The following is a 24,472-nucleotide window of genomic DNA, read 5'->3' as shown; positions in this document are numbered from 1 at the left end:
AGTTCAAGTGAAGCTTTCTTCTATCTCTAGAGAACTAGTTTATCTATTTGAATGACCCTTGATTGAATTTACAAGACTAAAAAAGAAAGAAAGAAAAAACCATAAGGAAAAGAGAAGAAGCTCTGTCCTCTATTTTGGGCCTCTGGAATAGTGTATCTAAAGCCATAAATTGCAACATTAATGGGCTTTAAGTTGCTTCCTTTCGTCAACGGCCTAGCTTGGTTGCGTTAACTTCTTTAATTCGACCATTAAAAAATAAGACTGTTTTCAAAGGGAAGCTTTTAACCCTAACAAAATTTATTAACTACAACAATAGATCAATAAATTTTAAAAATAATTACATAAATGATTAGATGTTAACTAAAACATCATTAACTAGATAACGGCATGAGTTCATTTTGTTAGTGTCTGTTGATACATATGTGATATGTCATGATGTTAAAGCAAAAAAGTTTTGTCTCATCCAAAACGACTTGGTTTTTGCCGTATATATAGATATAAGTATATGTATATATATAATCAAAGCAATGTTGTTTTTAGTTGGTGGATTTTACTAAAATGTATGGGCTGTTATAATTATAGTGGAATATGGAGGATATGCACTGAAAAATCTTACTATTCCTTTAATTAAAGAAAGATTAATTCCATTTTTTTTAACTTAAGAGTGAATTAGGTTAGTATGAAATTCATTTAATGGGTTTGACTGAGTTTTTCACGTAAATAACATGTTATACTATATATATATAGTTCGATAACATTTGTTTCTATAGGTTTGATAGTTTGTTCGATACATTTAACAGAAACAAAAAGACCACAATTTATATTAGAAGACGCATTATATACGAAAAAACTAACATTTTTAAGAATTGTTATATAACTCAAATAGGGGGAAAAAAAAGAAAAAAGAAATTAAAATAAATAAATAACCTTACGAATTGAAGAGCAAGACATTCAGCAAGAATACTAAAAACAACACTCTTTGTATTATGCTTTCGATTATTATGTCAAAGTCAATCGTGATAATTCACAATGGGATGAATGATTGTATATATTCGTATATACGATGACAAAATGTACCATTATCTTATCATGCATGCATAGTGATTATAGGCTCCACGTTATTGCAAGTGTGAACTGTATTCAGTTCTTGAACATGAACTACATTGTATTTTCTTTGTTTGTCAACAAACAGCTAGCGTATGCCAACAAACAGTGTATGTGTATTATTTCATCTCTATATTATATATGAAACGTACACATGGATTGTGACAAAAATATAACTTGGCTATGTAATACTTTTGCGCTGGAAATGTAGCTAACGTAATTTAGCGAGTAGACATTGCAATTTCAAAACACTACAACGTTATGATTACGAAAAATACTAAATAAATATGTGTCAGTCGGGTTATCTGTTATCAAACCCTAATTTCGAAGTTTTAACTAAGTATAGCTGTATAGCATAGTAAAGTTCAATCGAGAAAAATCATGTAGCAGAAAATATACGTCAAAGGATTATTTTCCAAAAATGATTAAGACTTGATAGATATATAGTTTGTTTACATACAATCATGTCACAGTTATAGAGTTTTGATATTTTTGTGCTTTGAAACAATAAGATTCGGAGTATATTATACTAGTAATGCTTTTTTGGCATTTTCAGACGCTACACGATTATATTGGGATCCCTTGCAGAGTTGTAGAATAGACGTCTCGAATTCAATAATACAGTATTAAGAAATAAGACAAAAGATCAGTAAATCTGATTGATAAAATATCTTGAAAACAATAATACATTACTAAGAGATAAATAAATTTATTAAAGCAAAAAATATTTTTATCTTCTTTATTTTAAAGTACGTGTACGCTTCTGGAGGAGTTTCAGGTGCTTAGTGCTTCAATGCCTTTTTTCACCTTTATCAAGATCCCAAAGACGTCCAATGTGAGCCTGATTGCTTAGCTCGTTCTTCTAGAGATTTAGTTTCAGAGTCGTCTTTTGTAAACACTTTTCCTCCAGTTTGGGCAACCAATCGAGGAGTTTTATTTTAATTATTTAATGTGAGGTTGACAAAAAAAAAAAAAAAGTACGTGTCGTTTTATCATTAGTTCTATTTTCAAAACCAATGTAACTTTGAACTATGTTTCTAATAACTTCACATTAAGATTAATAACATGTAAAACATATAATCTAAAGTCAATGTGCCATTGCAGAGCATGTATATTAGAATTCTTCTACTTTTTAAATTTGTGTGAAAAATATAAAATGATATGTATCATTTATCATAAAATGTTGGGAGTACAATATTAAATAATGTATTCTGCAATGCTAATATCCAAAAACCATTACAATCATAAAGAACGTAACTAAGCAGATTAAATGCCCTCTCTATCAAATTCAGCAGGTAGAATAATATCTCTTTGTAGAGTTTTGAATAATATCAAACTAATTCGAAAGCTAATTCGTTCTACCGATTAGAGATGAATAGTTTTGGTTCTGCCAAATGCAAATTCGAATACTACATATAATGTTTGAGAATAATTAAAATTTTCAAAATATGTTAAAACTGATAATATTGTTTAAGCATGATTTCATTTTCTCTCGCAAAATTATGTATTAGAATAATCACTTGCTCATACACAAATTACGTCAATATTTTGGATAATTTTGATTGTGATAAGATTTTTTTTTTTTTTTTTTTTTTTCATAACCAAAGCAATTGTCTCAACGTAAATATTTTGAAAGTACAATAGAAATATTTGGTATGCTTACTGCGATCGTTATGTTTAAAGTGTTATGTGTTATTTTCTTTGTTATGGTTAATCGAGAAGTTCTTGTCCAAACCACATGCATCTCTTCGTTATATCTAAACAGTTTCTCTCAAACAAGAATCAAACTAAGAAAACCAGACTTCACTACTCTCACCACTAGTCCAACTATATCTTTTGACCATAATTTTTTTAAATATACTATAGCATGCAACAGTCTTTAGAAGTTTCGAACAATCTTTTTTTCATATGATGTCCGAATCTAAACAAAAGATAATCAATTGCAACATTGAAAACTAAACAATTAGGTTAGTCAACATTTTATCTTCCCAGTAAATATATAAAATCGCTAATAGGACCAAACCAAAATTAAAGAGCAAAATAGGTTCCCATTAACTCTTATTTGTTCCGACTCGTAAATATGGCAAGTCGGCAACATTTTAGAAGTGGAAAGGAAATATCCAAACGATGATCGTTGTCTGATGTTCTAGTTTTTTGCTCTCTTCTGCTGGTGATGGACCGACGTGTCTAAACGACAATGTGCTCATGAGTACCCCGACGACCACTAGTTTTTCCAATTCTTGTCGCGGTTTGGGGAGGAATCAAATGAGACGAATGGTGGAGTCACATGGAAGCATGAGATTCTATCACAATGTCACATTATCTATCTCTCTTTTTATATTATTTTTGAAGGGAAATTAAATTCTAAAAGTGACATATACTTCACGGGTTACACTATTCTAACTATCAGCTGAATCGTACACGCGACTTTGTAACCGCGTCCAACGAAGGGAAAATTTGAAGATGTTCTTTTCATTTGGATCCCAAGAACTTCGAGTAGGTCGGCTGATATATAAGTTAGCTAAGTGCCTAAAAATTAGCTAAATTCCAACGATCAAGGTTTTATTTCCAACTTTTATATTTCTCCTTTCCTGATTCACCTTCTTCACTCTGTACATTAATTGTTTAAATTAATAAATTTGCAAATGTTAAGAAAAAGATAATCGGAAGTACCTAATTTTGATACTTTTAGAAGGTAAATGTAGGATATCTAACATGTTCCCTCGAAATGATATCTTGATTATAAACTCAAGAAACGAATATACTGCGTGTACTTATAAAACTTGAACTCAAGAGACCAATATTTTTTTCATCATTAATCAGTGTAACTTTTATCTGTAAACAATTTATAATCATTGGAAACCTAACAAATTGCTTTAGTATGTTGTAATTCTTGTATATTCGTTAATTGCCACAGAACTTGATCAACTTCAGCTTCTTGATCTCTTTCTTACACTCAATATCTTTTCTCCCATTCATGAAATCAACCGGAAGAACTTGGAAGAAGAAACGAAATGAATGATTAAAAAGAAGAAAAATAATGTATACGAATCACGTTCACGAGTTTAGATTCGATGTAGAATGCCTATGTTTCAGCTAGGCAACACTAGCTAGTACGTACTTAAAGTTACAGATATTGCACAAGCTTGATCTCACTCTAACAACCCTAAATATCAATGCTAGCTTTGCTTTTATAGAGCCCTCTGATAAAACAATCCTAGATTTCACTTTTATCTGCTAAACAATTATTAAACCAAACCAATGTTTGAACTCTCAATTAATTTGATTCAAGGGTCAATTACCATAAACCAGTCCTAGAGATTTATTGGTTTTAATAAAAAAAAAAATAAAAAAAATCAACAAATACAAAACTTCAACGATATCATACATTTACAATGGAGGAAGTATTTCATTAATTAGTGAAACTTTCACACATGTAAACAGATTTATCTAGCTAGCTAGCTAGCTAGTAGCCACTGAAACCTAACAACATGGTTCTATACTTATCAACGAATAGATTTGTGTCAACTCAAATTGATGATCCATTTCTATAGGTAGAGACACAAACTAAAACCCAAAAAAGTTGCAAAGAATCCTTATAAGAAAAGTGGACCTAAATGAGAGAAAAGGATGGGTTAATTATATCTTCCAACTTTAAAAAATAGAGAATGAGAGATGCCTCTTAAGTCAAATAAAATAATTATAAAATAGAGAATGGGAGATGCCTCTACGTTACACTGTCTGCACACTGGCCATTACACTACAAAAACCTTCGCTTGCTCCCATCGTTTTCATTTCACCCCAATAATTACAAAATATGATTGATTAATTCCAAGTTTTTTAAATATTTTTTATGTCGATCACCGTATAGCAAACATTAATTTCGTAACTTCTACAAATTTACGGACTAGGTCTTATCTTAGGTTAATAGACTTATGCAACGCGATCGATCTGGAATTTAGAATAAAAGATAGGATGCAGGACATGATTCCTTAAACTATATTGCACTCTGTTGACCATGATATTTTAATGATAGTGGATATCGTTTAATCGCTTATACATTACAAACCATTCATATGTAGAACAGTATTTTTATAAAGCGTTAAAATGTTCAAATATGTTTAAAACCGTTTACTAAAAACTAATGATTACAGCAAAAAATATATTGGGTTTTAAAACCCACAAATGAGTCCTAATCAACCTAAGTAGCGAATTTTATTCCTAATATTTCCGAAAGAAGATAAGAATCTACAACACATAATATAGGCCAATTTAGGAAAAGTGAGACAAAAACCTTTACTGTCTTTTAGTAATTAGGTGACCTGATGCGTGCTTTAATCAAATCAAGTTTCAATTGCCCTTGCAACATGATATGAACAAAAATATCCTAGAATATTATTCTATAAATGGGAACTTACTCATTCATATTCCTACGTACTCACTGAAGTCCACTCCTTCTCAAAAAATGGGGTTTCGCACTCGAAACCTCTCCTTTCTCATTCTCATCCTCCTTGGCTTCCTTGCTGCCTCATACGCTCGTGAATGTAGCCCTCCAAAACCATCACCTAACCCCCACAAACCACCAAAACATTCTGTCGTCCCACCTACACCACCGGCAGTAAAACCGCCTAAACCACCCACCGTGAAACCACATCCCTACCCTAAACCCCCCACCAAACCTCACCCCCACCCAAAACCTCCCACAATAAAACCAACTCCGCCATCCCACAAACCACCTAAACCACACCCCCACCCTAAACCCCCCACCAAACCTCACCCTCACCCTAAACCTCCCACTATAAAACCACCTCCGCCAGCCCACAAACCGCCTAAACCACACCCCCACCCTAAACCACCCACCGTCAAACCACACCCTCACCCTAAACCCCCTAAAAAACATCACCCCCCACCGAAACCTCCCACAATAAAACCCCCTCCGTCCACTCCAAAACCACCCCCCGTGAAGCCTCCGCCATCGACTCCTAAACCTCCTACCACGAAGCCTCCTCCGTTTACTCCCAAACCACCTACCCACAAGCTTCCACCATGTGCACCAACACCGCCAGTTGCAACGCCACCAGTGGCAGCCCCACCAGTCGCAACACCACCTGTTGCAACTCCGCCCGTTGCAACACCTCCTATCGCAACACCACCTGTAGCAACTCCGCCCATTGCAACACCACCTGTTGCAACTCCGCCAGTTGCAACCCCTCCTATCGCAAAACCACCAGTTGCAACTCCACCAATCGCAAAACCCCCAGCTGCAACTCCACCAGTTTCAACGCCACCAGTTGCTGCCCCACCCGTTTCCACACCACCTGTGGCAACTCCTCCTACTGCAACACCGCCCATTGCAACTCCACCAGTCGCAACTCCACCAGTCGCAACACCTCCTATCGCAACACCACCCATCGCTAAACCACCAGTTGCTACCCCACCCGTTGCCACACCACCTGTGATAACTCCTCCTATTGCAACACCGCCTACTGCAACACCTCCTATCGTAACACCTCCTATTGCAACACCACCTCCAGTTGCAACTCCACCCGTTGCCACACCACCAGTAGCAACTCCTCCTATTGCAACACCACCTGTTACAACTCCGCCAGTTGCAACTCCCCCTGTTGCATCTCCGCCTGTCTCAACTCCCCCTGTTGCATCTCCACCCGTTGCCACACCACCAGTGGTAACTCCTCCTAGTACAACACCACCTGTCGCAACACCACCTGTCGCAACACCACCTGTTGCAAATCCGCCCGTTGCAACGCCTCCTATCGCTACACCACCCATTGCAAAACCACCTGTCGCAACGCCACCTGTTGCAACTCCACCCGTCGTAACACCTCCTATCGCAACACCACCCATCGCAAAACCACCAGTTGCACCACCACCAGTGGCAACTCCTCCTATTGCAACACCACCAGTGGCAACTCCTCCTATTGCAACTCCACCTGTTGCAACACCACCAGTAGCTTCCCCACCCATTGCTACACCACCAGTGGCAACTCCTCCAATTGCAACACCACCAATCGCAAAACCACCTGTCGCAACACCACCTATTGCAACTCCACCCGTCGCAACACCTCCTATTGCAACACCACCTACCGCAAAACCACCAGTTGCACCACCAGTGGCAACCCCACCCGTTGCAACGCCACCAGTAGCTTCCCCACCCGTTGCCCCACCACCAGTGGCAACTCCTCCAATTGCAACACCACCAATCGCAAAACCACCTATCGCAACGCCACCTGTTGCAACTCCACCCGTCGCAACACCACCTGTTGCAACTCCACCCATCGCAACACCTCCTATTGCAACACCACCCACCACAAAACCACCAGTAGCAGCACCACCAGTGGCAACTCCTCCTATTGCAACACCACCAATGGCAACTCCTCCTATTGCAACACCACCAGTGGCAACTCCTCCTATTGCAACTCCACCTGTTGCAACGCCACCAGTAGCTTCCCCACCCGTTGCCACACCACCAGTGGCAACTCCTCCTATTGCAACACCACCTATCGCAAAACCACCAGTCGCAACGCCACCTATTGCAACTCAACCCGTTGCAACGCCTCCTGTTGCAACTCCTCCCATCGCAACACCCCCTATAGCAACTCCGCCCGTGGCTACACCTCCAATTTTAACTCCACCTATCGCATCACCACCCATCACAAAACCACCAATTGCAACTCCGCCAGCTGCTTCCCCACCTGTTGCCACACCACCAGTGGCAACTCCTCCTATTGCAACACCACCCATCGCAAAACCGCCAGTTGCAACCCCGCCAATTGCAAAACCACCAGTTGCAACACCTCCCACAACAACACCACCAGTAGCAACTCCTCCTATCGCTAAGCCGCCAGTCGCAACACCACCCATAGCAACGCCACCTATAGCAAAACCACCAGTAGCATCCCCACCTATTGTATCACCGCCCATTGCAACTCCTCCTGTTGCAATCCCACCTATTGCGAAGCCACCTGTTGCAATCCCACCTATTGCGAAGCCACCTGTTGCAACACCTCCTGTTGCAACACCGCCTGTTCCAATGCCACCTGTCGCAACTCCGCCTATCGCAAAACCACCAGTTGCAACACCACCTACCACAACTCCTCCAGTTGCAACGCCACCTATAGCAAAACCACCAGTAGCAATGCCTCCAATCGCCACTCCTCCGATTTCAAAGCCGCCCGTCGCAGCTCCTCCCACATCAAAACCGCCTGTTGCAACTCCACCGGTATCAAAGCCACCAGTAGCATCTCCTCCTATTGCAACTCCTCCTATCGCAAAGCCGCCCGTCGCAACACCACCTATTGCAACTCCGCCCGTTGCAAAACCACCAGTTGCAACACCGCCGACCACAATGCCACCAGTAGCAACTCCACCTATCGCAAAACCACCTGTTTCAACGCCGCCTGTTGCAACTCCGCCTATAGCAAAGCCACCCGTTGCAACTCCGCCTATAGCAAAACCACCAGTAGCAACGCCTCCACAAGCCACTCCTCCGATTGCAAAGCCGCCTGTCGCAACTCCTCCCACATCAAAACCCCCTATTGCAACTCCACCGGTTTCAAAGCCACCAGTAGCATCTCCTCCTGTTGCAACTCCTCCTATCGCAAAGCCGCCCGTCGCAACACCACCTATTGCAACTCCTCCCGTTGCAAAACCACCAGCTGCAACACCGCCTACTGCAATGCCACCTGTAGCAACTCCACCTATCGCGAAACCACCTGTTCCAACACCGCCCGTTGCATCTCCGCCTATAGCAAAGCCACCCGTATCTACCCCACCTGTTGCAACCCCGCCTATAGCAAAGCCACCTGTAGCAACTCCGCCTGTCGCCACTCCGCCTGTTGCCACTCCACCTGTCGCCACTCCGCCTATTGCATCTCCACCTATGACAAAGCCCCCAACCGCAACTCCTCCTGTCGCAAAACCACCTGTTGCAACTCCTCCTACTGCAACTCCTCCCACTGCAATGCCGCCCATCGCAACACCGCCCACATCTATGTCTAAACCAAAGACTTGTCCAATTGACACTTTGAAGCTAGGCTCATGCGTTGACGTTCTTGGAGGTTTGGTTCACATTGGAATTGGAAAAAGTGCCAAAGAAAAGTGTTGTCCAATTTTAGAAGGTTTAGTTGACCTAGACGCAGCTGTTTGTCTATGTACCACTATTAAAGCTAAGCTTCTCAACGTCGAACTCGTTTTCCCCATAGCTCTTGAGGTTCTCCTTGGTTGTGGAAAGAAACCACCACCTGGCTTTCAGTGTCCCGCCGAAATGTCGCCTGTTGCATCACCTCCCGTAGCAAAGCCTCCTATGGCAACTCCACCCATGGCAAAGCCCCCTACTGCAACTCCTCCTGTCGCAAAACCACCTGTTGTAACTCCTCCTACTGCAACTCCTCCCACTGCAATGACGCCCATCGCAACACCACCCACATCTATGTCTAAACCAAAGACTTGTCCAATTGACACTTTGAAGCTAGGCTCATGCGTTGACGTTCTTGGAGGTTTGGTTCACATTGGAATTGGAAAAAGTGCCAAAGAAAAGTGTTGTCCAATTATAGAAGGTTTAGTTGACCTAGACGCAGCTGTTTGTCTATGTACCACTATTAAAGCTAAGCTTCTCAACGTCGAACTCGTTTTCCCCATAGCTCTTGAGGTTCTCCTTGGTTGTGGAAAGAAACCACCACCTGGCTTTCAGTGTCCCGCCGAAATATCGCCTGTTGCATCACCTCCCGTAGCAAAGCCTCCTACGGCAACTCCACCCATGGCAAAACCGCCAACCGCATCACCGCCGATTGCAAAACCTCCTACCGCAACTCCACCTATTGCAAAACCGCCAGGTACAACACCTCCTATCGCAAAGCCACCTAGTGCAACTCCTCCCATTGCAACACCACCAACATCTATGCATAAGCCAAATACTTGTCCAATTAACCCGCTAAAGCTAGGCGCGTGCGTTGACGTTCTTGGGGGTTTGATTCACATTGGAATCGGGAATAACGCTAAAGAAAAGTGTTGTCCCATTTTGGAAGGTTTAGTTGATCTAGACGCAGCCGTTTGTTTATGTACTACTATTAAAGCCAAACTTCTCAACATCAACCTCATTCTTCCTATAGCTCTTGAGGTTCTCCTTGATTGTGGTAAAAAGCCACCATCTGGCTTCAAATGTCCTGCCTGATTAATATAGAGTGATGAGTCTCTCAATGACTCTAAAGTTTCGTTATTACGAATTTGTTGGTTTCGTATTCTCTTTGGTAACAGGGGTTACTTGCATGTGTGCAACCTTTAATTACTTGTATCATTTACTACAATAAAAGGTTCGTTTGTGTTTGAGATCTCAAATTCTTTGGGTTTTCATATTGTATCTTTAAGAAAGAAGAAAAAGCTATTAAACGAGTTAGCTCTTATTATAAAAGAAAAGGTTTATCTGCACAAGCTTATTTTAGTGTCACAACCTCATTTATTTGTTCGCATCACTTTATATCATCGTTAGTGATGTTTTCGAATTATTTGGTATTTGTATAGTATGGCGCTAAAAATTAACACAATTTAAGCAAACTTTAAAGAAATCTAAATTAATTATGTAATACATCGCTACAAGCTTCTGGTCATACGATGTATGTACTTCGTTATAAACATGACAAACCTTTCATTGGAACGGACTCTGATTATGTTTTCTGTTTCTCTAAAGCTGCTCTTTTTTTTTTAATTATTATTATGGTTACTAGTTTGTAAATACAACTCTTTTGGTCTGAATAATAATTGTAATAATTTACCAAATCATAAACACACACACATATATATATATATATATATATATATATATATATATATATATATATATTCTCTATAGTATCTCAAACCATTGCTAGTTTTATTATATCAGGCGTATCACTATCATGGTCCTGGACGTTTTGGGTCCTGTTACTGTATGGCTATCATATAACTCATTTCTTTTAAAAAACAAAACAGACACGAAGAATTATTCGTTCATTTTAAATTCTATATCTGTGAGATATAATATAACTATAAATGACGACGTTCACTTGTGAATTAGTTGGCTTTGGTATTGCCTAGATTATTAATTTTAAATATACAGTGTTACATATGTTATTATAACTTAACTTAAAAATAAATTAGTTATGTAACTTACATAATCACGATCTTATACTACTGTGTAATTAGTCATAATATATGCTTGTTAAATATGTCTAGATCCGACCAATTATCATACCAAAAAAGAAACATTTTTTTCTACTCTGTATCTCATACCTGACAAGACCATAAGCTAGAATCCGATACTTGAGCAACTTTCTCCACATCCATAGCGTAATGTGGTATTTTCCTTTAGACCAGAATGAGCCCTTCTTTTGTAGCAAGTAAACTCGAAGCCATTTGACCCATAGAAAATTTGATGAGAGGATTCTCCATATGAGTTTTAAGCAGCTCACCTTATTGACCTCTTTTAGAGAACGAAGCCCAAAACCTCCTTCTTCATTAGGTAGACAAACATCATTCCATCACATTTTAGCTTTTTTTTTGTGTGTGTTCAAAGTAGGGACTGACCACAAGAAAGCAGAGCACATACTGTCTATCTCCTTGATACAAGCACTCAGCAAACAAGAAGCAGACATCCAAAAATTTGTACGACTATGGATTACTGAGCTAATGAGTTGTAGGCGCCCCACAAACAACAAATGTCGAGCCTTTCCACTTCCTATTCTCTCACGAATTCGTTCAATAAGTGGTGTATAATCATTTCTCAACATTCTCTTAGTGAGAATCGGCAACCAAGGTAGCGCATATGAAGAGTTCCCGCTGCAAACAGAAAAGTTCTCAGTATCAAATCCTTTTCACTCTCTCGTATCCCTACTTTGTATAGTGTTGGTTTTTGAAGTCTAATATTGAGTCCAAAAACTCTGCAAAAGTTTAAATCTGAACATCTCCCTCAATAGATCTTTTGGTGCCATTCGTAAATACCAGCAAGTCATCTGCAAAACACAGATGGATTGAGGTGTTGACACTTAGGATTATCGCCTATCCTTCTTTCCATAGCAGTTTTTTAAGCATTTCCGACAACTCTTGCATACAAAAAAACCAAAAGATAGGGCAATAGTGAGCAAACTTGCCGTAATCCCCGATTACTATGAAATAAACCAGATAACTCTATGTTGACTTGAACCGAGAAGAAGCCATGATAATACATAGTTCAATCCATCTCACGAATTGGGGTGGGAAATTTAGCACTGAGATGAAGGTAAGGATAAAGGAATTGAACAGAGTCGAATGCTTTTGAAATATGAATCTTTATTGCACTTAGAGAAGAAACTACATCTTTGTGATAATCTTTAACTAGCTAGGATGCCAAAAAAACATTTTCCATCAGCAGCCGATCCTTAACAAAAGCAGATTGATGAAATCCGGAAGAAGACGTTTGAACCTATTAGCAATAAGCTTGGAGTAAACCTTACAACATGAGATCAGGCGGTAATCTTTCATCTCGTTTACTTCTTTTTTTTTGGTATAAGTGCTAGAATTTTCACTCCAAGAAAACACGCTCTTTGTGACGGAAATCTGCGATGGCAATATGCCCTCGCAAATCTGCAATGGATTTGCAAGTGCGTTGCTACGCAGACCAGGGTACTTGCAATTGCCTCGCAAAATTTGCGACGGAACGTTCTCTCGCAAATATGCGATGCATTAGTGATAACTCATTGTGTAGCAAATTTGCGAGGGACGTAGATGTCGGCAAGCACGTCTTACCCGAGTCTAACTGTTTTGTCGGCAAAAATCAAACTACCTTGCAAATTTGTAGCAAAAAATAAATTTTAAAAATATCTCTCGGAAATCCCTTGCAAATTTTCCTAGCAAGTCCATAGCAGTTATTTTTAGTAAGTCTATAAATAGCAAGTCCATGGAACATGAAAACCACAACACAAAACACCAAAAAAAAAACTTCAAAGACCCAAGAAAAAAAAAAATCTTGTCCAAAAAAAAAGGCTACAGAAAAAAGCCTTGTAGGTAATCCCACGATAGCTAACAAAATCGTTTGAGATCACACAAAAAAACTGAAAAGACTTTACGCTTTGGTCTCAAAAATATCCCAATGGTACGAAGACCAATTGCATTGCAAGAAGCTCTCTTGGGGCTTTTCAAAACGGTATTACGAGTCCCATAGGCCCTCACGGTGTGAAAGTTACGATGTTGTGTATGTCCTAGCGTTTTGCAAAACAACCTAAAAAAAGAAGAAGGGAAGCAACAGGAGGAATTCCCTGGAGGTCACCATCCCTAGTACTACTCTTGCCCAAACACGTTTAACTGCAAAGTTCTGATGTAATCCGGTGTATTAGTGCTAGTATGACCGCATCCGTTAATATATCCAATGCAATCACATATATCCTTTTCCAAACACTCATAGGATCATTCGATGTGGGTCCCACTTGATATGTGGACCGGTTAATCACCTTGGATGTGCTTCCAAACTCGAAAAACAAACAATAACCATTCCAAACACAGTTTTTGATCCCAAAATTGTGTCGGGATCACACAAAAAAACCCGAAAAGCCTTTAACCATTAAAATGTTTCCCTGAAAATAGTTCATGGGTTGCGTAGGACCTCACGGTATGAAAATTATGATGTTGTGTATGTACTATCTTCTTGCAAAACAACCAAACAAAAAAAGGAGGGATGCAACACTTGAATTTTCTGGGAGGCCACCCATCCTAGTACTACTCTCACCCAAGCACGCTTAACTGCGGAATTCTGATGGGATACGGTGCATTAATGCTAGTATGATCGCTTCTGTTAGTATATCCCATGCAATCACGTATATCCTTTTCCGAAAACTCAAATAGTCATTCGATGTGGGTCCTAGTTGATATGTGGACATGTTTAGTCACCTTGGACTTTCTTCCAAACTCGAAAAACAAGCCATAACCTTGTCTGAACATATTTTTTTATTCTGAAATTGAGTTAGGAACACGAAAAAACCATAAAAGCTTTTAAGCGTCAAAAATTAGTCTTGAAAATAATCCAATGGTACTGTGACCCATTTCATTGCCAGAAGCTCACTTGGGGCTTTTCAAAAAGCTGTTATGGGTCAAGTCAGTCCTCACAATATGAAATATATGAGGTTGTGTATTACTATCGTCTTGCGAAACAACAACAAAAAAACAGGAGGGATGCAACACTAGGACTTCCCGGGAGGCCACCCATCCTAGTACTACTCTCACCAAAGCACACTTAACTATGGAGTGGGACCCACATTGAATGATCCTTTAAGTCTTCGGAAAGGATATATGCAATTGCGTGTGATACACTAATGGATGTGATCATTCCAGCACTAATGCACCGGATCCCATCAGAACTTTGTAGTCAAGCGTGCTTGGGTGAGAGTAGTAATAGGATGAGTGACCTCCCGGGAGTCCTCGTGTTGCATCCCTCCCTTTTTTTTGGGTCAATTCGCGAGATGATAGTACATACACAAAGTTGTAACTTTCACACCGTGAGGATCTCCGTGACCTATAATATCTTTTTGAAAGCCCCAAGAGAGCTTCTCTCAAGGCAATGGGTCACCATACAATTGGACAATTTTCTGGACCAAATTTTGATGCTTACCGGCTTTTCGGGTTTTTTTCTAAGCCCAAAACGATTTCGGGATTAAAAAAAACGTGTCTGGACATGGTTATGGCTTGTTTTTCGGGTTTGGTAGCATGTCCAAGGTAACTTTACCGGTCCACCCACATCGAATGATCCATTGAGTCTTCGAAAAAGGATATATGCGATTACTTGGAATATACTAATGGATGCGATCATACCATCACTAATGCACCGCATCGCATTAGAACTCCACAGTTCAGTGTGCTTGGGCGAGAGTAGTAATACGATTGGTGGCCTCCAAAGAAGGCCTCGTGTTGCATCCCTCTCTTTTTTTTAGTTGATTCGCAAGACGATCATACATACACAACGCCATAACTTTCACACCGTAAGGACCTACGCGACTCATAATACCTTTTTTGAAAATATCCAAGAGAACTTTTGGCAAGGCAATGGGTCACCGTAACGTTGGACTATTTTCAGGACCAAAATTTTGGCGCTTAAAGGCTTTTAGGGGTTTTTTGTGATAGCGACACGATTTCAGGATAAAAAAATGTGTTAAAAAATGATTATGGATTGTTTATTGAGTTTGGAAGCATGTACAAGGTGACTTAACCGGTCCACATATCAAGTGGGAGCCACATTGAATGATCCTTTGAGTCTTCGTAAAAGGATATATGCGATTGCATGGGATATACTAAGAGATGCGCTCATACTAGCATTAATGCACAAGATCCCATCAAAACTCTACAGTTGAGTGTGCTTGGACGAGAATAGTACTAGGATGGGTGACCTCCCAGGAAGTCCTTGTGGTGCAACTCTCCCCTTTTTTTTTTTTTTGGTTATTTCGCAAGATGCTACGACATACACAATGTCGTAACTTTCACACTGTGAGGACCTACTTGATATGGGTCACCGACCCATAACAATTTTTTGAAAAGCCGCAAGAGAGCTTCTGGCAAAGCAATGGGTCACCGTACCTGTAGACTATTTTCAGGACAAAATTTTGAATCTTAAAGGCTTTTCGGGTTATTTTGTGTATGCGACACGATTTCAAGACAAAAATCATGTTCGGACATGGTTATGGCTTGCTTTTCCAGTTTGGAAGCATGTCCAAGTTGACTTAACCAGTCCACATATCAATTGGGACCCACATCAAATGATCTTTTGAGTCTTCAGAAAAAGATATATGCTATTGCATGGGATATACTAATGGATGCGATCATACTAGCACTAATGCACCAGATCCCATCAGAACATTGCAATTAACTGTGCTTGGGCGAAAGTAGTACAAGGATGGGTGGCCTCCGGGGAAGTCCTCGTGTTGCATCCCTCCCTTTTTTTCTATGCTTGGGCGACACGATTTCGGGATAAAAAAATGTGTTCAAACATGGTTATAACTTTTTTTCGTGTTTGGAAGTACGTCCAAGGTGATTTAACCGGTCCACATATCAAGTGGGACCCAAATCGAATGATCCTTTGAGTCTTTGTTAAATGATATATGCGATTGCATGGGATATACTAACGGATGTGATCAAACGAGAACCAATGCACCAGATCCCTTTAGAACTCTGCAGTCAAGCGTGCTTGGGCGAGAGTAGTTGTAACACCCGTCTCCCTGAATCTTGAGACGGCGTGTTACCTGCCTTACTAGTTCTTTTCTCTACTTCACTTTTCTATATAAATTAGTTATTTGCCTCAAACAATTCTAGAAAACCTTTCTTTTATAAAAAAAAAACCTTCAAAATAACTTGTCTTAACCATTTCTTAAACTAGCCTAAACTGTTTGATAAACGAAAATAGTTCTCAGCTTTTTTAAAAAAAAAATAAAAAAATAACGAATAACGAATAATGAAATAAACCCCAAATTACTCAAAAAACATCACCAGCAAGACGGACTTGCGCGGCTACTCAACATTCTCACCCTGACTTGGGAAAAGGAAAAAGAAGGGGGTGAGTAATGAATTACTCAGTGAGAGGATCCTTTCCGCCCACTAGAAATACAAAGAAAGAATTTATCTTTAAACCTCAATCATTAATCACATTGAAAAAATCCAAACAAAAACTCTGCCACACTGTGCAAAGCTACACCATACAACAACTTTCTTGACTTCAACAAGATTTTCACAACAATACCAGGTTCGATCATCTCTATGATCTTTGAACCTATCTAGTTCCACTGGGCCTGTCAACCTTTTATTGAGCTACAAAGAACCCGTCAATTCAAGGTAGACCGAATCCTCGGTTCATCATCTTGACGATGGTATTCTCATTTCACAATAGCAATCATAATGAACTTGTCTTCCCTAAACTATTATTTCAATCATTCTATAATACTCATGACACTTCCAAATTACCAATTCCTAATTAACATTTCATCACTAGTTTGCAAGCAAATCTAATTCTATGCAAAGAAATCATGAAGTATAAAAGTAGAACTTGCAATCATATTTCTGCAGATCACACCCTCACCTGACTTTGAGCTGGCGAGAACTGGAAGGAAGAGGCTGGAGCAGCTAGCAACAATCTGAAACTTGCAGCAGAAGAAAAACAGTTCAACACAGATTAGGATTTCTGGTTTTTGACAGAAGCAGATGATTCTTGTTTGACAAACAACCAACGTAGAAGCTAAGGTATATTATTTTCTGGTGATAAGGATGGCTCAGGTGGCTTCCCTAACACCCCTTCTATATATAACAATCGTCGAACTGGCTTTAAGTGCTCAGGTAATGTTGGAATTCTTCCACCAAAAGCTCAGGTCAAAACTGCAAACTAGATCTGACACTTAGTTAATTTCTAGGTTCAAAAAACAATGACTTTTCACCAACTTGTAATGGAGTTTAGCTCGTAATAAAAAACCAAAAGATGCTACTTCTTCCTTGCAGCGGGATCTATCTAATGACACCAAAAGTGTGATCTAGGTCCTTCAGATCCGACGGCAAACGGATCACCAAAACCACTACTTGACAATGTTTCTGAATTCACTAAAACCAACTGTGGAATCATAAATTACAATCTCAGTAACCAATAGAGGCATACTCAATGAAATAGACCATATATCCATGATAGATTTGCCTTATCTAAATGAAGCCGGTGTTAAAAGATGAAAACGAGACGTCCAACTCTTCTCCCTGCTTAACGTGATCCCAAAAGGAAAACAAAAACGCAACATCAACTCTTGATCACTAACGATGGCGATGAAGAAATGAAATCAAGGAGGTCTGATGCTTTAGGGTTTTGAGTTTGCTGTGCATTGTAGTGGTTAGAGGTAGAGGGAGATATATACACCTATATATATATGTACACATGTGCACATAGGTTTTACGATCAAAGTTGCTGGGCCCTTAGTGAGCTGGATTGGGTCTCAAAATTCTCCCCAACTTCAAGAGAATTCGTCCCCGAATTCAACATTCCCAGCTGAATTTCGTTCTCGTCTTTAAATAGTTATGGGTAGTCAATTCGCATTAACTTCTCTGATTCCCATGTCATCTCTTGAACTCCATCTCGCTCCCAACATACTTGAATTGTCTTAGCTTTTCTTCCTCTTGAAGTATTCTCTCTCCAACTTACAACTGATACCGGTTTTCCTTTTACCGATAAATCCAACTCAAGGTCCTTTGGTGACTGTGAAACGATAAGCTCTGGTTCCGCTACTACCTTTCTTAACACAGAGACATGAAAAACATCGTGAAACGTCGCCAATTTGTCTAGCAAATCAAGACGGTAAGCCACAGCTCCAACTCTTTATGTGATAAGATAAGGTCCCATATACCTTGGCTTAAGCTTCCCTCTCTTAGCCCAACGGTCTATTCCTTTAAACATTCTCATTTTAAGATACACCAAGTCCCCAACTTTGAATTCCAACTCTTTCTGTCTCTTATCTGCATAACTCTTTTGACGATCATGAGCTTCTCTTAATCTGTTTTGGAGCAGCTCCACTTGCTCAGTTGACTTCTGAATTACTTCAGGCTCAATGTCTTGGCACTTCCCCACTTCTGTCCAACAGAGTGGTGTGCGACATGGTCGTCTCTAAAGAGCCTCAAATGGTAACATGTCGATGCTAGAATGATAACTGTTGTAAGCGAATTCCACTAAAGATAAATATTTTTCCCAATGACTACCTCAGTCCAACATACAAGCTCTAAGCATGTCCTCCAACGTTTGAATTGTCTGTTCAGATAGACCATTTGTCTGCAGGTTATAAGCTTTACTCAAATGCACATTGGTCCCCAAGGCTTTCTGTAAGGCCTTCCAAAAAACCGATGTGAACTTTGGATCTCTGTCAGAAACAATACTCACAGGAACTCCGTGAAGTTTTACTATCTCATCCAAATACTTTTGAGCTAAGTGTTCTGCCGTGTCCTTTTTATTCACTGCTAGAAAATGAGCTGACTTTGTAAGTCTGTCTACAATTACCCAAACCGCATCTCGCTTACTTACTGTCAATGGAAGCCTAGTAACAAAATCCATAATCACCATATCTCATTTCCATTCTGGTAGTGGTAAACCCTGTAAAAGTCCACTTGGAACTCTATGTTCTGCTTTCACCAACTGACAATGTGCACTTTGCTACCCAATCTTCTACTTCCCGCTTCATTCCCTTCCAATGATAGTACCTTTTCAGGTCTCTATACATCTTAGTAGAACCTGGATGGATGGCAAAACGTGACTGGTGCGCTTGCTTCAAAATCTCTTCTTTTAGAACTTTATTATCTGGAACACAAACTCGACCCTTAAAAATAAATGTTCCATTCTCTGTGGTGTGATAACCCCCAACTTCACTTTCCACTGCTTTCCTTAGCTCCACATCTTCTTTTTATGCCTCACGGATTCTCCATAGTAAATCAGCTTGGTTTACTGCTTTCAAACCCATTACGTCATCATCAACAGAGGCTTCACAAATATTCAGGCTTGATCAAGCTGAAACAAGCTCTTGCACCTCCATGATTCCATTCACATCATCTCTCCTTCTGCTTAGGGCATCCACTACCTGGTTAGCTTTTCTTGGATGGTAAGCAATATCAAGATCATAGTCTGCAAGCAATTCTACCCATCTCCTCTGTCTCAAGTTCAAATCTGCTTGGGTGAAAATATGTTTCAGACTCTTGTGATCAGTAAATACTTGCACCTTTTCTCCATATAAGTAGGCTCTCCAAACTTTAAGAGCAAAAACCACTGCAGCTAGCTCCAAGTCATGAGTAGGATAATTAGTCTCATGTTTCCGCAACTGTCTTGATGCATAGGTTATAACTTTACCATCCTGCATAAGTACACATCTTAAACCAGTCGCCAATGCATCTGTATAAAGAACATAAGGTACCCCAACCTTTGGTAAAACCAACACCGGTGCCTGAGTTAAATGCTCTTTCAACCTCTGAAAAAAATTTCACACGCTTCTGTCCACACAAACTTTGCATCCTTACATGTCAACTGCGTCAATGGTTTGGCCATACTTGCAAATCCCTCTACAAATTTTTTGTAATAACCAGCAAGTCCAAGAAAACTACGGACCTCTGTGGCATTCTTGGGTCTAGGCCAGTGAGTGATGGTCTCGATCTTCTCTAGGTCAACAGCTACTCCTGCTTCAGAAACTATGTGGCTCAAAAATTCAATCTGCTTTTGCCAAAAGCTACATTTTGCCATCTTTGCAAAAAATTTCTAGTCCCGCAATGTCTGCAACCCTAACCTTAAGTGCTCAACATGCTCCTCTTTATTCTTGGAGTATATCAAAATATCATCAATAAAAAATAATGACAAACTTGTTCAAGAACTCCCAAAACACACTATTCATAAGCTTCATAAAAGTTGTGGGGGAATTAGTCAATCCAAAAGGCATGACCACAAACTCATAATGCCCATAACGTGTCCTGAATGTTGTTTTCCTTATATCCTCCTCAGCAATACCAATCTGATGATAGCCTGATGCTAAATCTATCTTTGAAAACCAAGATGCTCCTTGCAGCTGGTCCAACAGCTCATCTACATGTGGTAAAGGATACTTATTCTTAATAGTCACCTTGTTCAATTCACGATAGTCTATGCAAGTTCTGAAAGTTCCATCTTTCTTCTTCACAAACAGGACAGGCGCTCCCCATGGAGAACTATTTGGTCTCACGAATCCCTTTTCTGTAAGATCCTCTAACTGCTTCTTTAATTCAGCCATTTCTGTTGGAGCTAACCGATATGGCGCCCTGGATACTAGAGCAGTCCCTGGCTCCAACTCAATAGTGAAAGCATCTCCTCTATCTGGTGGTGGTCCTTTGAGTGGCTCAAAAACATCTTCATACTCTGCTGCTACATGAATGTCATTCAGCTCCACTCATGTGTCTCCTCTCTCAATTGTGATGGTTGCCAAATAAGCTTCAGGCCCTTTCCATTGTAATTCCTCTGCATGAATCATCGAAATGATAGGAACCCCGTTATTAGTCATCACTCCCTGGAATACCAAATTCCCTTCAGCTTGATTAATGATGACGCGTGCTCCCCGACAGTCCAAATTGGCATCATGCCGCTTTAACCAATCTATGCCAACGATTACGTCGTAACGCCTCAAATCCATCTCAAGGAAATTACCCACCAACTCCACTCCTTCTATCAACACCGGAATGTCTCGGTAAGTCCTTGATGATCCTATTAATTGTGTTCCTGCAGTTTTGATTCTTCTTCGCTTTTCTGTGAAGTCAATTCAGGAATCCCAATTCCTCACGAAGTTGGGGCTCAAAAACAATGTGTAGCTCCAGTGTCAAAAATTGTATAGGCTATAACTCCTCCAATACAAACCGATACTTCATAGGTTTTTTTTTTTTCATATAATCTAAACTAAGCAATCCACATACACAAAAAGACCACATGCAACAACTAAAAGCCAAAGAGAATTCACATAAAAAAAAAAACTTTTGCTGAAAACTTACCCATGATCGGTTCTGCACCATCCTCGTCTCCTACTGAATACACTCGAGGCCCAACATCTTGCCTTTTTGGAGGTGGCGGCATAAATCCTCTATTTTGATTACCATGTTGTCCTCCTGCTATCTGCACTATGCATTCTCGTGCGAAGTGACCTTGCTTCCACACCTTCTACAAGTATCAACACCCTCTGGACAATTTTCTCTGATATGTCCATCTTTTCCACACTGAAAACACTTGCCTAGATCAAACCAATGTACCCCTCCATGCTTCCACTTACAGTTGGTACACTTTGTATAACGAGTCTGAACTGGTCCTGCATCACGTCTATCCCATGTACGCTTATGTGGCTCTGTTGCCTTAGTTCCTCTCGGCAAAGTACTCCTGAGATCCCTAGCTTCTTCCTCAATTCCTTTCTCCACCGTAGCGGCCTGCTCAACTAACTCAACCATGCTAGTACATCCTCAAATGGAACAATGATTTTGAATATTAGCCCTCAATCCTCTCATAAACCTGCGAATCAATTCCTGCTTGATATACTCTCTCCCAATAAACCACCTTAGACAAATAAACTCAGCATCATACTCTCTAACAGTCATCGTACCCTGACGAAGCTCTAGAATTACTCACATTCGAGCTGGTCCATAGCTTCCTGAGAAAAATACTTTTTATTAAACTCCTTCAAGAAATCCTCCCAAGTAGACACATAACCAACAGGTAAGCTCCTCTCAACATTCCTCCACCAATTGTCTGCATCTCCATGCAAGTAATGCACTGCAAGATCCTTCCTAAACTCTACTGGACATCTAGATGACCTGAGATTTTTCTCCAATGTCTGCTTCCAATCATCAGCATGAACCTGATCATTGCCACCAGTGAAATACTTTGTGCCCATCGTACTCATGAACTTCATCGTCTCAAAATAAGAAAACTGAAGTCCTGCTGGTGGCTAAGGCGGAGCAAATGCAGGTGCAGGTGGTGGCTGGCGAGGTGCAGGTGATGGTGGTGGGGGTGCATAAACAGGTCAATCCAAAATCTCTCACATCATGTTTCGAAGCTCTTGCATCTCTACACGAGTTGCAGCAATCTCTTCTGCATGAGCGGCAACAGGATTCGCTCCTCCTTGTGGATGACCTTGCTCATTAGCTGGTGCATCACCAACTTTGTTTTCTTTGGGGTTTGCAGGACGCCTTCTTCTTCTGTTTGGTGCCATTCTATTCACACAAGATCCAACATAAGAACCACTGCGAAACTGAAACTTTACAGGAATTCTAAACGCAAGTCTTGCTCTATGGTGTTTTTTCTTTTTAAATCCCGAATCCCCCTTTTTTCAAATACTGAAAACTTTTTCTTAGAAAAACTTAATTAAAAAAAACATTTTAACCTTTTTTTTAAAAACAACTTAGCCTTCCGGGTCAGCACCTGCTTGATTTTAACCTCCACTCTGATACCACTTGTAACACCCGTCTCCCTGAATCTTGAGACGGCGTGTTACCTGCCTTACTAGTTCTTTTCTCTACTTCAATTTTCTAAATAAATTAGTTATTTGCCTCAAACATTTCTAGAAAACCTTTCTTTTATAAAAAAAAACCTTTAAAATAACTTGTCTTAACCATTTCTTAAACTAGCCTAAACTGTTTGATAAACAAAAATAATTCTCAGTTTTTTTTTTTTTTTTTAAATAATAACGAATAACGAAATAAAACCCAAATTAATCAAAAAACATTACCAGCGAGACGAACTTGCGCGGCTACTCAACATTCTCACCCTGACTTGGGAAAAGGAAAAAGAAGGGGGTGAGTAATGAATTACTCAGAGAGAGGATCCTTTCCGCCCACTAGAAATACGAAGAAATAATTTATCTTTAAACCTCAATCATTAATCACATAGAAAAAATCCAAACAAAAACTCTGCCACACTGTGCAAAGCTACACCATACAACAACTTTCTTGACTTCAACAAGATTTTCACAACAATACCAGGTTCGATCATCTCTATGATCTTTGAACCTATCTAGTTCCACTGGGCCTGTCAACCTTTTATTGAGCTACAAAGAACCCGTCAATTCAAGGTAGACCGAATCCTCGGTTCATCATCTTGACGATGGTATTCTCATTTCACAATAGCAATCATAATGAACTTGTCTTCCCTAAACTATTATTTCAATCATTCTATAATACTCATGACACTTCCAAATTACCAATTCCTAATTAACATTTCATCACTAGTTTGCAAGCAAATCTAATTCTATGCAAAGAAATCATGAAGTATAAAAGTAGAACTTGCAATCATATTTCTGCAGATCACTCCCTCACCTTACTTTGAGCTGGCGAGAACTGGAAGGAAGAGGCTGGAGCAGCTAGCAACAATCTGAAACTTGCAGCAGAAGAAAAACAGTTCAACACAGATTAGGATTTCTGGTTTTTGACAGAAGCAGATGATTCTTGACTGACAAGCAACCAACGTAGAAGCTAAGGTATACTTTTTCCGGTGATAACGATGACTCAGGTGGCTTCCCTAACACTCCTTCTATATGTAATAATCGTCGAACTGGTTCTAAGTGTTCAGGTAACGCCAAAATTCTTCCACCAAAAGCTCAGGTAAAAACTGTAAACTGGATCTGACACTTAGTTAATTTCTGGGTTCATAAAACAATGATTTTTCACCAACTTGTAACTTGAACTGCGGATGGAGTTTACTTCGTAATTATGAACCAAAAGATGCTACTTCTTCCTTGCAGCAGGATCTATCCAACGCCACCAAAAGCGTGATCTAGTTCCTTCAGATCCGACGGAAAACGGATCACCAAAACCACTACTTGACAATGTTCTAAATTCTTCTTCTTCACTAAAA

At 39.9% G+C, this 24,472-nt stretch overlaps 1 protein-coding gene and 5 pseudogenes across 1 annotated transcript; 4 read left to right on the top strand and 2 right to left on the bottom strand.

Annotated features, from left to right (window-relative positions):
- The first annotated feature begins 5,533 nt into the window (after positions 1–5,533).
- On the top strand, positions 5,534–10,458 carry LOC104767741 (uncharacterized). The gene has a single exon (XM_087489195.1). It carries the CDS (start codon positions 5,570–5,572, stop codon positions 10,292–10,294), a length of 4,725 nt encoding a protein of 1,574 aa, XP_087345321.1. The 5' UTR covers positions 5,534–5,569; the 3' UTR covers positions 10,295–10,458.
- Positions 10,459–13,801: 3,343 nt separating this feature from the next.
- LOC147926563 (5S ribosomal RNA) lies at positions 13,802–13,920 on the bottom strand (annotated as a pseudogene).
- Positions 13,921–14,440: 520 nt separating this feature from the next.
- On the top strand, positions 14,441–14,558 carry LOC147926562 (5S ribosomal RNA; annotated as a pseudogene).
- Positions 14,559–15,415: 857 nt separating this feature from the next.
- Positions 15,416–15,534, top strand: LOC147926561 (5S ribosomal RNA; annotated as a pseudogene).
- A 393-nt stretch (positions 15,535–15,927) lies between these two features.
- LOC147926560 (5S ribosomal RNA) lies at positions 15,928–16,046 on the top strand (annotated as a pseudogene).
- A 4,986-nt stretch (positions 16,047–21,032) lies between these two features.
- On the bottom strand, positions 21,033–22,832 carry LOC147926559 (uncharacterized; annotated as a pseudogene).
- Positions 22,833–24,472: the final 1,640 nt, after the last annotated feature.

Source organism: Camelina sativa, chromosome 15 (assembly GCF_030686135.1).
Source record: "Camelina sativa cultivar CO46 ecotype springtype chromosome 15, ASM3068613v1".
Classification (NCBI taxonomy): Eukaryota; Viridiplantae; Streptophyta; class Magnoliopsida; order Brassicales; family Brassicaceae; genus Camelina; species Camelina sativa.
This window is presented reverse-complemented; position numbering and strand designations above follow the sequence as displayed.